This window comes from Lasioglossum baleicum, chromosome 3, assembly GCF_051020765.1.
Source record: "Lasioglossum baleicum chromosome 3, iyLasBale1, whole genome shotgun sequence".
Taxonomy (NCBI): domain Eukaryota; kingdom Metazoa; phylum Arthropoda; class Insecta; order Hymenoptera; family Halictidae; genus Lasioglossum; species Lasioglossum baleicum.
In genome coordinates, this window is record NC_134931.1 from 9,951,151 (window position 1) to 9,966,359 (window position 15,209).

At 41.2% G+C, this 15,209-nt stretch overlaps 1 protein-coding gene across 1 annotated transcript in view; it reads left to right on the forward strand.

Annotated features, from left to right (window-relative positions):
• Positions 1 to 14,641: 14,641 nt before the first annotated feature.
• LOC143221901 (uncharacterized) overlaps positions 14,642 to 15,209 on the forward strand; it is a 69,106-nt gene continuing 68,538 nt past the window's right edge. The window contains exon 1 of the mRNA XM_076447559.1: positions 14,642 to 14,854. Within this exon, the coding sequence (XP_076303674.1) occupies positions 14,662 to 14,854 (193 nt within the window). The 5' untranslated portion in view covers positions 14,642 to 14,661. The remainder of the gene's footprint in view (positions 14,855 to 15,209) is intronic.

The following is a 15,209-nucleotide window of genomic DNA, read 5'->3' on the forward strand; positions in this document are numbered from 1 at the left end:
CAGTTAAGGAAAATAAAGTGCTCGCCGAGGTGACGAAATCCCAACAAGCTCTTTGGTTGAGCCTTTTCCTCGGACGTTCGACGAGCTCCTTTGCTGTTCTCGAATGGCTCTAGACTCTGTCTAGATCCCATCGCGATTGATACTTCGACAATAATTGATAACCCTGAGCATGAAACATGGGAGTTGTATCGGAGTCTTCTGAAGCTGTGCACATTTGCTACTTACATCGAGTGAGTCACCTAGATTGCCATGCGTAGATGATTGAAGCAGTGACATCATCAAGTACGCAGCCTATTCGCATCTACCAGACTCCCGAAAATAACAAACCGTGGCCGAGCTGGCCTTGAGGCTCTTCCTTGTGCCAGAAATGGTGTTTCACGCGTCGTTCTGAACGATACAATTTTTCAAATCATTTGATACAGTGTTCTTCATCTGAACCCTGCTAATTGGCAATTAAGGTCGCTGCGAAAATGAACTGCATTTATCAGGAGATTTAGTGGTTATAGTTTTAATATTTCAGACACAATAAATTCTTTGATGTTTTTGCGTGTTACTGCAATTTTGTATTGTGAATTAAGTGGTCTGTTGATTTATTTTCTTCATGATTGAATCCTTGGATGACAGAACTTGGATCCTTAATTATTGTATTTTAATCAGAACATCGACTTTGCAATTTCCTCATAACATGAGCCATCTCTTAACAGCTATCTAACATTATTTCTCATTTATACCAAACAATAAAGTTAAAAAATATCTAAAAAGAAGATGATACATAAAAATTTGAATACGTCCATCATGTCTGCCATGAAATCCTAAAAAATGTCCACCCATCAAAGGTAAAATACTCGAGTATTGTAGGATTGGTAGAGTTGAATTGCTATTTCGGTAGAGTATAGAGTATAGCAATTTCTATTTTTCCGAGACAACATCGCCGTTCGAAATTGGTGCAGCGTGTACTGTTTGCCTGTAATTGATATTTGTGCACGGCCGTGGCATGATTGGATTCGGAGTGAAAGGTTGGGAGCGAAGCTCGGAATCACTGTCAGCGAGTTCGATGACACGGGCGCAGAAGGAACCACAATCTGTGGATCACGTTTTGCACGAGGTTCGAGTTCAACGTACCCCGAGGCCTGATCTTCTACGGCGCCATCCTGTTTTTCGGTGTCCGTGCCATCGAGGTAGTGAAAGGTTAGCAGGGTCGTTGAAAAGGATCATTCAAGATGGCGGTTGGATAGCGATGCTGGCTTATCGTCTATCCATTCCGACCGAGCATTGCTTTCACTGGTTCTAGCATTCTTCTTCGACAAATAAAACGAACTAATCAACAAAACTCAGCAATGACTGCTTAGCGAACGTTGGAATTAAAACACGTTCCTTTGTTTCTCTCGTGGCATTTCCTCTTATCCACTCGAATAATCTTGACCTTTTAAGTTCACCGACCCTGCAAACAGCCGACCTAAGTAGTATTTCTGCTCTCCGTTCCGATTCCGACACCGTTTCCTTAAATATTTTCGCAGTGGACTAACATTTGCAGACTTCTTCATTTCTTGGAATTGTAAACGATCTTGCTGAAATATTTACGGAAGATTCAATCTTCTAAATCTGGAATTCGCAAAGTTGACGAGTCTATCATCTTATCCAGATCTAACTCAGGGAATTCTTTCTAATGTTTGAGAATTGTAAACGATCTTGATTAAATAAAGTTCCTTCAATTTTCTAAATATAGCAATCATAAAGTTCACGAGTCTAATCTTCAGTATTGTAAACGATCTTGCTTAAATCGTGCTAAATATTTAAGCAAGCTACAGTCTTCCAAATCTAGCACTCCCAAAGTTTGTAATAGTAGGACTAACGCTAATTACACTATCCAACAGCCAAAAAACGTTTCGATTCTCACTATGCGATTCCTATAGAGTTTTTCGCGCTGATTCCGAATCTGCCCTTAATTTTTCTCCTAGACGCACAGTTTTTGAGGAATTTGAGTTTGAAAAAAGACATATTTTTCAACTTTAAACAAATATTGTGATATTATGATAAAAGATATTGAATTGTTCTTTAGAGCATAAGATTCTGTAGTCTGTACACTTTCCCGAATACAGTGATATCCAATATTAATACATTATAATTGTTTAAACATGGCTATTATATTACGTTAAGGGGAGGCACCTCAGATGATCTTGACCTTGAACAAATGAAGTTTTGGTAATTATTTAGAAAGAGACACTCCTCTCCGATTTTGATGAAATTTAAATATGTTATAGATTTCGATATTTTCAACAACTTTTTCCTTTTCCAATATAGGGGAAGTACTATATTGCTAGTACTGTATTGAATTTTCCGTATTCTTGCTCTCTCCGTGGCAACGTAAGGCTGCTCTAGCGCGGCGCACTATGGGCCAAACCGACGAAATCTGTGTCAAAATCAAAGAACTTTCGCTAGAAATGAGACAGAGCGATGAAATTTTTTTAAAATGAAAGCTGAAACTTTGCAGAATATGGGATAATTATGGAGATTGTGGTACGAACGTTTTTTAACCTTGAAAGAATTCGTTAAACTTGCACAATTTCAAGAAAATTGTGGTTTTTCCAATACTACACGCGGAAAAAATTTTTTTAACATGCGACACATTTCTCGTAGATTTTTTTACGCTGATTTTAAGTAAACGTTCAAATACTTTATTATGATTATTTTTAATGTGTTTTATATATATGAGAATACAATATTCCTTCAAACTAGCGGGTTACCAAATCATTTCAACGAAAAAATGAGAAACCAGAAAGCAAAATATCTTCGCCCGACATTAGTTGCCGCCAGTGGCGCTTCACCACTAGAATGGTCGTTGGACGGGATACGGCGTGGCCACTTGCGTAGTTTACGCGTAGGACGGTTTGACCGTTGCGTTGGCCATCGTTGGATTTATTGAACTTGATGTACTTGAACTTTGGGCACTAGTGATACAAGTGCCTCTGACGGCAGAGACACAAATACACACACGATGGGAGAAGAAACACTTACATGATACAGATTCCTATAGTACCGTCGCCATACACGCGAGCACGAAATTGTAAATACGTCCGACCTCGGTGATGGCACACGCCAAACTCAACCTGCACAGGTTAATCGAATTGTTTTTCCTCTCCGAACTGTTTTTCGACAAACTAAATCTTTTGAGTCAAAACTCTATCGATCAACGATTTGATGAAATTGCGAAGCCTTTGATGGCAGGAAGCCCGTCACTTTAGCGGGAGCTTCGACGCTAAACTTCGTTTACGTTGTTACTCTTGCATAGATGCGAACGGTCCATTAAACTGAACGAGGAGCAAAAAAATATGTGTGTATAGGTATATTTCACTGTTCGACAATGAATTTTACCGTCAATTTGTCTCGATTGCCAAGGAATTGTTATATTGTCAGAAATCAGTCACTAGGTTTTTTTACTCACGGTATGTAGCGATGTTCGGCGAGATACGGCGCGGCGAGGCGCGTTCTCGTAGTGAGCGCCACTGGCGGAAGCTCATGTCGGGCGAAGATATTTTGCTTTCTGGTTCGAAAAAAACGTCGACGATGCGAACTTAAAAGGGTGGTTTCTCAAGATAAAAGTCTGCTCTATCGCGTGGTATGGTTCGACTTTCCGCTGGACCCTTGTTTTTTAAGATAAATTCAAAAATATCCTCAAAAATTGGTGCAAAAGTGGTGTCTCACCGTCTTTAATGATTATTTGAACATGTTTAAACAATTAATTAATATTTTATTTCACTGTATTCGAGAACGTGTACAGAATCTTATACTGTAAAGAACAATTCCATATCTTTTATCATAACATCATAATATTTGTTTAAAGTTGAAAAATACGTCTTTTTTCAAACTCAAATTTCTCAAAAACTGTGCGTCTAGGAGAAAAATTAAGGACAGATTCAGGATCAGCGCGAGAAACTCTATAAGAATCGCATAGTGAGAATCGAAATGTAAAAAAAAAGTTGAAATTTGTTGGACGGTGTTATTTGTTAGCATTGAAGTCATAATTTTGCCAGTTTATTATCATATTAAATCGTGCACGAGTCTTCGTTATCTCCAGGTCAAAGACCCCGACGTCACAGTCGTCCTGGAGCCGTTTTAATTATAACTGAAAGAAAAGGTCGATGAAGAGAGCGAAGGAGAATGGAAGCCTGGCAAAAAAGGAAAAGTTGTCCACAGTTTTAGCGTAATTTCGAAGATTACATTCGTGGGAAGATCCCGTACCTTCTCGTGCTTAAATAAAATTGTGCGTCTCTAACGAAGCAGCTCACCTGCCCTTCCTGCTCCTCTTTGTGTCTCTTTCATTTAGTTAAGTAATACTTCCTGTAATTTATTGGTAGCAGTCTCGAATCATTCCAAAACTTCTGCAAAAATTCATCTCACAGCATTACATCACTGAGCCTCGGGGTATTTCAAAGTTCAAATAGAATGCATAAGACCATTAAAGCGTCCGATCCACATGCGACCATGTACCCGCTAATCAGGCTTACGGTAGAACAAGTTCGCGCGCTTTTCATCTGGCTTGCTACCGGATGGGTCATAATGTCTTGCTTCAGATTTCTACTTTTATGATTGAGTTGTTCAATGCAAAGATGGTACAAGCCATAATAGTTAATCATTGGATAATGGAAAATTAGGTAAAAGTTCTATAAAATACTTCTATAAGTTCTATAAGCCACGTTAAAATTAACAATTGAGTTGTGGTGTTAAACCGAACACGACAAATATTGACCTAGACCACTTTTGCATTTAACGCCTCAATCGTGGAGAGCTGCGAGTTTTATCATTTTTAATCGTCTATAACTCGTGTACCAATTGATCAATTTCGAACAGCATGTATCTACACAACTTATATGAATTTACATAACACATTTTTTAAAATTTTCGTTTCATGCCCAAGCAAAACAGTCGTGAAAAGTAACTTTTACTATTTTTTGCGTAATTCAGATTAAACGCAAATTTCCAAAATGTCCATTACACATCATCAAGTAAACTGATCTGTCTAGGTTGGCAGAAATACTGAAGTCGTTTTTCAATTATGAGGGTGACTATCTATCTATCGCGTTGCTAGGTAGTTCTAACACGAGCTTCATCTCCAAGATGACTACTTTGCCAGTCTAAACGACTGTGTAAACAGCGTTCCATCATTTAACGAGTCACTCAGAGATACAGACAGCAATAGCCGTGGAAATTCTCCGTCATTTATCACGATCAGCTCGTTAAACAAATGAGGAATACATCTCGCTACCGATGCGAGCAATCGGTCGCGATTTGCGAATTCATATCGCAGCACAATGGCATACCTGTGGGGGCGGCTTTAATATTCGCGATGCAAGCACCGGGTATAACGTTCACGGCTCTCGATCCGTGGGATTTATCTTCCCTGAATCCGTTCGACCTTTATCGGCCGATCGATCGATCCTCCCGCCGTTGAACACGTGCTACGAGAGCGCGCGGCATCAGTTAACTAACGGTGGTTCGCTTTCAAACATGCACCGTTTTCTGTGCTCGTTAAATCACGGGCTCTCCGATGAATCGACTTTCCTCAGGGTGCCTTCTATCGACACGTTTGCCAACCGAACGATTTAACACCGTCCGATGACGTGAACAGATGTTACACCCTCGCGGGATCCTATTTCGCGATCAAACCAACATTGTGTCGCTTTTATCCGATTACATCTTCACTTCTGCATTCCAACGAAACTTCACGTGCATCCTGTGCAGTCATAATATTCTATTTACCTATAATGTTTATTCTACTTATTCAGATCTTGTTGTATATTAACCCCTTGCACTACGGTTTTCTTTAGGTCTACTATGATTCGAATATATGCTATCGATTCATTGTCTCAATGAGTACACCTTTGGTACACTTTTTAAATATTAATCTTCTTAATATTAATCTATATAAATGAATTAAAAAATACATTGAGGACTTTCTACAAAACGAACTTAAACATTCATTTTCATGTTACTGAGACCCTACCAGACACATAGAAGTTCAAATCTTTAAAAATGATCACAAAACCTACTGATGAAACAGTCTTAAAATCAAATAATGTCCAAGATGTTGTGTGACTGGTTCAGGATTGAAACTGTTTGTTAGTTAGATTGCGAAGGTCTAAAAATCTGAAGAAGGAAATATGATAGGGAAGATTATTTGTGACGAACATACAGCGGATCTTTATCTTTAAAACCAAAATTCTCTACATTAATTGTAAGGACCACGAACTAATGACAATGTATTTCTCCTTTTAATAATTTTAACAAGTTGAAAATAGTAATAACTATTACCTTTAACTACGTCGGACAACAAAAATTGTACGTCTTACGCAAAATTTTGAAATCGACTTTTTCCCGACTTTTCGCTCAAATACCCCACTGTGGGACGTTTTGATTAAAGTAACAGACAAAGAAAAGTAAAATCATGTACAGTAAAGTCGCATTTACCGTCTGCGATCGGGTACGCGATCACTGTCCAGTGCCTACCCATTCCACTGTCATGCTTCGGCTTTTTTTTAAACTCTCGGCGCGGTAGACGCGGTCATAAAAAAATAATGTCGGTATGCGATCACTGTCCGTGCAGAGCACAGGCTGTTGGACAGTAAACGCGAGTTTACTGTATTGGTTTTCGGGCGGTTTTGTGAAAAAAGAGTATTTGCATGGAATTACTCGGTCAGAAGATAATGAGTTGAGTCAGTTTCCGAGCGACACGTGACTAAGCTAATTGCAAGATCACCTCAATTACTTTTTCTAACGCAGCATCTACGTTCGTTCGAGGCTGTCCGTCGTCCCCGCAACACCCCCGAGTGTATCGGCTTATGCGTTTTTGTACCTCGTCTCGGTTATTGCGTAAGATTACTATGCGAGAGTGCAACGAGTAACCTTGAGAAGCCTCAGGCGAGCTGCCTACGCCTTAACGTCGTTGCTCCGACCATTCTCTGGGTACTTTCTTGATACAATAAAGCCTGCTTGATGCTAGCTACGATTTTAATAAGAAACCAATAGTTTTCAGCAAGAACGTGGGTCTCGAAGATGTTAACCAAAAGGGATCGATCGTTGAGTGAGTGGGATCTTGTATATGTGTGAGAACAGATACTTTCATGGAAAACGAAGTGCAGCTGGAAAGATCGAAGAAATTCAACTCCATAACAATATTTTATCTCGCTGAAAGATTTATAGCATCTCTCTTAATTTATTTGTTAATATCTTTGCAGAGGATAACGTACATGTACACTACTGGTTGATCAGTGCTAGACGATGACTTTAAGATCGTCCTAAGTGGAAATTAGAGACATTGGACACCTGATCTTGATGATCCTAAAGTTGCAATTAACAAGTGACGTGTGTCTGTATGATTGTTCTATTTGCAAGTTTTGTGGTCATTTCTGCAGCTTGTAACAAAGAGTATAGAATATTAGAGTATCTCTCTAATTCTAACAAACAATGTCAATTGACAACTGTTCAATTAGGTACAACAACAAAACGAAAGTATCTAGAAGAAGTGCTCCGAAAGTATATCGAAGAAAAATCAATAAATAAATGTTCAGTTATCAGAAACGTTCACTACCTGTCAGTAGTCAATGTACTATCAACTACGAATGAAATTCTACTGACCTCAGAGTTTCGATCATATAAATTCCACTTATTTCGAAATCCTTCGGTGTTTGCTAGAGCAACTAGAATGGACACAGTTCATTGTTACCTACGCGAGCCGTGGATGTTCCCCGTTGCATAGCATTATTATCGTAACGAACCGTAGCGATCTTTTGACGAGGTTTCGAAAGTGATTCGAGGGTGGGACGGAGAAGATAGGAAGACCTACATTGCTATGTTTGAATAGCTGCCGGTAACGCACAAAAGTTGTCGAACATTTTATTTTGAACCGAGTGAATGTGAAATGAGCGTGGAGGCGCGTGAGCGCGTCGAAACTTCTATGTATAGTCTTGCGACAGGGAGGGAAAGTTCGAATGGATTCCGGACTTGACCGGAATCAATTGTCTCGGAGCGGATATGCAAGTGGAAATTGTTATAACGCTGTTTCCTTTGCAATTGCCCTTTCAGTGCAATTAATTAGAATTTCCACGGGAAAGTGTAATGCTGGGTAACTATCGATACTAGACAAGTTTCTTCCATGTGCCAATATTTGTTTTGCAGTTCCTAATTTGCAGAAACGTGATCTGCTAATTGAGCATTGTGTTCCGAAGGTAAAGGGTGAGGTCAATTTCATAGCGATCGATGGAGTGAACGAAATATACGACGTCATGGTACGTCGATATCCAATCAATCATTATATTAGAAGTCAGAGTACATGGTGAGCATTTATTTAACGCAATTCTGTAGCCATAAACAAATTCTTTTTTAATAAGAATTCTATTGCGATCTAGTCGAGAACCAATCAATCTTTATGTTAAGACTTGTGTCCCCACTCTACCTTCCCTTTCCATGCTTCCGTCGCGGCCCAGTTACGTGACGCGTTTCGTTCCTGTCGTGCATGTGTCACAATGTCACGTGACTAATCCGGTACTGGCAGAGAGAGGGTCAAATTTTTCCCCTCAATTCGTCCCCTCAATTGTTCCAGCCCCTCTAGCGACTCTGGAACAAAGACAAAAATAAAGATCTGACTAAAAATAATTAAACAGGTTTATAAGTAGTATATCAGAGTACAAGATGAGCATTTATTTAACGTAAGTTTGCAGCCAGGTTTTGCATTAATGATTCCAATATTCAACCTCTAAGTATAATCATTTGACCAATTTGCGCGGAATGTGCGATATAATGACCACCGCGAGCGTTTTTGCGACGCGTGCGATCGATGGATCGTGAAATGTCGCCACCCATTTAATGCCCCCCTACACAGGCTTATTGCTCCGGATCATCGTAGTTGCCAGGGCAACCATAATTCCAGTGGGATTCGACACATTTTACCATGCGCATGAATGAACTTTGTTATTAGTTTACCTGCCGCAGATCCGCGAATGATAATCTGCACGAGAGAATCGCGTCGCGCAGATTTAACGAGGAATACGTTAATTAGTTTATCAGCCGTGATAACCGACACCGGCCCGAGTAGATCCACGCGGATAATTCTTAATTAGGTTTCTTTGGCGATTCTGCGAACGCTAATTAAAGGTCTTGATATCGATATGAATATTGAAAGCATTGCGAAAGAAATTAATTAAAATTTTAATGAATTCATTATATATACAATACAATGATCATTTTTTATCAACGGTATAGAATACCAACGAAAATTTAAATAATTATTAAAATTTTAATGAATTTCTATCCACCATCATTTCGTTGGTATTCTATACTTGATAAAAAATGATCATTGTATTGCACATCATTCACGAGCGTTAATCGAATAACTATGGTTCCCTGTATCATCAGTGATTCGTTTGGAATTCATCTGGCGTCGGTAACTATTTGTTCAAAATGAAAATTGAACGCGAAAGGAATGATATACTCGAGATTATAGGAAATATTCCTTAAACTGTGCAATTATGAACGATTACTTACTGAATTTTTTTCCAACGCTAATCTTGATGATTACGGTGAAATCGGAACGGAAATTCCTTCGAACGGCGCGTACAAGGGGAGAAAGAGCATCGAGATTACACTCGACGCATTAAGCGACTAACGACCTTGATATTAATTACACCGATGCGTATTTCGCTCACGTTAGCCTCCCCAATTGTTGACAGTGCGCGCGCGTACCATTGCATTTCCTTTTTATTGTGTGCAAAGCGCACGGGCGAAATACACTTCCGTAATTGCACAGTTCTGCGTCACACGTGTTTTTTCCTCGCAAATGTGTGTTTAAATCGTCGCTTAGGGGATATTGCGCCATGCGAGAATTTGCTCGTGCTAAGAATCCTTCTCTTCGTGCACGAGTTCCAGAAGTTATTGGTGGATGAAAAATATTCAGATTAATTAGCATCAATTAATTCCGAAAGGGACGTATTGGACACTGGGAAATTGAAATAAATAAATCATGATCCATTTATGAATTTAAGTTAAATTCAGAATTCATCAGCAAGACATCAACATCAATCGGAATATTTGCTGCATCGAAAAAAATATATTGGATACAGCCCGACTAAAATAATTAAATCCTAGTCCCCAGCCGAGATCCGAAAGCTAATCTATGTCGAATTGCATCGTTCGGAGTGGAAATGTGTGGTTCGTAAACAGATTTACCGGTGACGACGGTTTTAGTAGCCTGTAAAATTCTCGACATGTTACGTGCACAGTGTTGGCACTTCCGTCTCGCCTTTTCTCATCAACGAGTCCTCTCTTCGCCCGCAAAAGACAATATGAATTCGCCGCGCAAGCCTTTTATTATCTTCAAACCGCACACTATGCGCTGACGTCAGGACGCCTTTTTGCACTGCCGTCGTGTTCAGCGTAATGTAAATATTCCGGTACCGAATGTTCAAGATCTGGAACGTTTGCTCCATTCTAGATCAACCGTTTCCAGTTCACACTCTATTTACATTCACCACGATGTTCATTAAAAGTGTACTGGCAGAGGCTGACAGGCCAGACAAAGCACATGCTTCAATTTAGATAAGGCACGTGGGAACAACAAAGTGTATCCTTTAGTCGAAACCTGTTTTATGATACGACAGATGGTTGGTAATGTTAATATTATCTTTATGAAGGCGATCTCTCTCTCTCTTTCTCTCTCTCTCTCTGTATTTGTGCCTTGTATAATAATTCAATAAGGAAAGTTTTAATGATTAAAAATAAAATTAATAAGTTTAAATAAATTGCAAATACTTTTTCTCAATTTTCATTCAATATGGAGTCACTGTACCGTTATTATCCAATGAAGGAACAAATTAAATTTAATTGAAAGTACGTGGACGTCGTGGATGCTACGAAACATTTATTTTTCAATAAAATCCTGCTTTATACTCTGATATAATTGGCGATTAATACTCTCGTAAGTAATTATATGTAGTGATTCGGCAGATGTTTATACAAAATTTAAATTTTTCTTAAACTTTACAGAATACAGAAATTATAATTTATTTTATGTATTGATGCTACTAATACAGTGTCTTGGAAAGTTCACATTCGCTATAAATCTATAAATATTACAAGTTAATAATAAAAATTGTAATATGATAAAATCTCAGTCTCATAGTTATAACGATCACATCACAGATTTTATGCGTTAACTGCGTGCATAAATTAGGTTTTAATGTAGGTTTCCACGAGCATCCGCAACCTAATTACAATCTATGGAAGTATGTAACAGCAGTGCTCCAAAGATGCAACATTAACGGCCGTTTAAAAGTCTGTGCTAAAAGTATATCAGTTTGCATACACTGTGGAAAGTCGGAATAGTTACAGGTGAGACTAGGTTAATTATAATATAACACACCGCAGCATCCTCCCAACGTTATTCTACGATGCAATCATCGTCGTTTTCATATCGAATCGCGCAGAATGTAGATCTACAGTCCCCATTAATGAGAACTCATGGCAACATTATCCACTGGGAATGCAAATAAAAAAGATTACTATCCCTTACAAAAAGCGTTCAATCGTAAATGTGAATATAAAACACTGTTGTACATTCGTGTCAGACAAATATGATGGTGCAGTTAACGGTACTTGAAGCACCAACGTTAACAATATACATACAGGGTGAACATTATAAAGCGTTACACACACAGACGAATATCTCCAAAAATATTAATTATACGCAAAAATGTTTGAGATGAAAGTTGTTCAGTACCGAGGGGGACATTATGTGGCGTGATTTTTATTCTTCCGGATGGACACTCCAAGGTGAGGAGAAGGTCACCTTGATTTTTTAAAATGGAAAGACCTACTTTCTGTATCATGAATCGATAGACTATCGAATTCTGAGTAAAAATGCATTGATGTCCATATGCCTTAAACCTAATAGTTAACGAGATATTATCGAAACAATTCTCTTTCTTCTTTGGATAATATCTCGTTAAGTATTAGGTTTAGGACATATGAAGGTCAACACTTTTATAATCAGAATTTGATACTCTATCGATATATGGTATAAAAAATAGGACATTTCATTTAAAAAAAGAAAGTTGACCTTCACCTCACCTTGGAGTGTCCACCGGGAAAAATAAAAGTCCCACCATATGATGCCTCCCTCGGTACTGAACAACTTTCATCTGAAACATTTTTGCGTACAATCAATATTTTTAGAGATATTCGTCTGTAACGCTTTATAGTGTTCACCCTGTATAGTATAGTCATAGTCATATAACGTATAGCTAAGGAGACTTAAAAAACAAACAGTAATAAAAGGTCAAGCTCTCCTGTCTTCATGCATTTACTTTTATAGTATTGATATGAAATATATAAGTTAGATACAAAAAAAAAAACAGTTCGAAACTTCTCAAGAATAATTAAAACTTCAAACGTAATTGCATCAATTCGGTGCAGTTCTGAACAGTCCAAAGGCAAACTAACTCGCAAAATTTCGAGCAGGACGCGAACAACTAGTAACCTCAGCGAGCCGTACAATAAAAATGCAAGGTTGCATGCAGTTTCCAAGAATGCAATTGTAACGGGTATATGTCGTACGAAAGTCATACGACAGCGATGCAAATCCGAGCGGGTGCTGTTGGAGGGGGTAGTCGCGCGAAGAAGATGTCTGGAGGGGGTAGGAGAGCGGGTGAGAGAGAGCGAGAGGAGGAGTGGTTAGGTAGCGGCAGTGTGCAATGGTGCGAGAGAGAGAGGAAGGGTGGGAGAAGCCGCGGTGTTCGAGTCAGCTTGTCGGTGCCGGTCGCGTCAGTATGCCGCGCAGCGCGCAGGCTCGCGTACGCGTATTGTTTCTCTCTGTTTCTGTCTCTTTTCCGCGGCCTTAGCCGTTGGTCTCCTATCTCCGTTGCACCCTTGGTCACCTACGGTACGCAACACGGCTGGAATACGCAAGTACAAACATCTCGCGGTGCGCCGTTTGCGCGTTTGCGTGTCGTGTCGTCCCCCGTGGAACTGGTTCCCCTGCGCCGTCTGTACTGCACACCAGGTAAAACATCGTAATCGTGGAAATTCAGGTGCCGTCGTTCGTGCTCGGGTGTGCTCACGAGCGTACCGAGTGGCTCTGAGGGTAAGCCTAGGATTCGATCGGAACCTGTTAACGAAGCGTGTGCGTTTAACGTGCGTGTGCGACTCGTGACACAGTGACACGGTGCGTATAGGTTGGTACGTGAGCGAGTGCGCGGCCAACGAAAGAGCGGGAAAGTCCCGAGACGGGATTTTCAAACGGGACCGAAGGATCGACGGAGGGTGGGGGTAGAAAAAAAAGGAAGAGAACTGGTGATAGGACCGATGCACGAACGAAGGAACGAAGTCTCGAGAAACTGGTTGCGAGAAACGCGCAACGGAGGAGACGACGCGGAAATGAAGTGAGTGTATCCCGGATACCATGGGATCGATAAGTTAGCGCCTTGGTAAATATCAAGCGGTTCGTATGTCCAGCACGAACGAACCTAACCTAGCGGACTGGCTCGAGAGCTCGGTGCACTGGCGAACGCGATCGATCGTGTGCGCCAGGGTCTCGACGTTTCTCAAGAATGACTTTGTGACAACGGTATCCCGCTGCTGATCGGTGGAACCGTGGAATCCTTGCGAAGCCTCTGTTGTATCGTCGATCCAGGAAGTAGGATCTACCCCGTCGTGTAAGCGCCATCTTTGATCGCCCAGCGATGACAGGTGGTGGACGTGATTGCTGATCCGAGGGACCGCGGGCGATTCGATCGGACGATCGAACACGCTCGATCGAATCGATACCGAGAACTAAAGAAGAGGAGGAAGAAGGAGGAGAAGGAGGAGGTTGTTGCTGTCCGTTCCTGCGGAGGTAACCCGGAAGGATATCACGGTTAGGGGATAGGATCTCCTGGTAACGAGGGGACAGAGAAAATTGCGGGCGTCGGATGGAGCCAGAGCTCGAGAGAGAATACGAGGCGCTTTTATTTTTAGCCGACGCCGGTTCGCGCATCGCAAAAACCGGTTTCTGGAGAGTACCGGGCCGTGCCACGAGGTAGCAAGGCGCGTATACGCGAGAGAGGTGAGAAGGGTTTTAGGTGAACAGGGAGGAAGCGAGAGGCACACAGACACATACATACGCGAACTCACTGGAAAGGTGAAGTATACGGTGTGTGTGTATGTGTGTGTTGCGTGTCCTTCTCGGGGAACGGAAGAAAGAAAGAAAGAGTGACACGGAACGTGGAATTCGCCTAAGCCGATACACCTCGTCCCCGCCGCTACTTTCTCTCCCACCGGTGTATATCGAAGTATCGATTGCGTGTATGCATGCACGCATGCCGGGCCTGTCCGTGCTGTGCTATAGGCGACATCGAGGAGAGTGTGTTAGATTCGATCATCGAGGCACGACGATGCGCGTCGCGGATGCAATTAGTCGGCCTTGATAGAGAAGGCATTAGAGGCGCGGTTAGAAGAGGGTACATCCTCGGATGTTTTGGATTTGATCGTGGAATCAAAGTACGCGAAACTAGTGAAGGATATCTGTGAACAAAGAGGACTGAGACGAACGGTCGGGTTCAGAGTTTTGAGAAGAGGCTAGGGAACGATTGTTGCGCAGCGGAGCGAGATCGACGAGACACGGGAACGGAATGAAGAATGGCAACCGATTCGACCAACCGTCAAGACGTAAGGGCGGTCGCCACGACGACTACCGATTCACAACGAAACGAAAAGCGCGCCGTCGCGGCGCGAGGCGCCGCCGGTGCCCTGGCCCTCAGTGTCCTGGCCGTGGTCCTCCAATCGGCGGCCACGGCGACCCCCACCTGGGGATATTTCACCAATCCTGACGGTGAGTCACGAGTTTGAAATTTCCTCCGATCGGAACCACGCTTGTTCTGCTTGATTCCACGGGATGGTACCGAGCGACGTGATCATACGTCGGTCGATCATCGATCATGCATGCGCTTTACGGTCTCCGCGATGGTCTCGAATTGGATTGAGCACGGGATGATGATTAAACTGCGGATTCTCATGCGAAATATAAGTTTTATTTACCAATTGTAAGAAAGAGAAGGCAACGAAAAAGTTCTTCCTTTAAGACTAATCGTACCACGACGCTTGCGTTAGACATTATTAAATAAATTTCTTCAGTTAAGCACGTATTGTAGCAACACCGAATTTATTTACATTTCTTGCAATTCTTA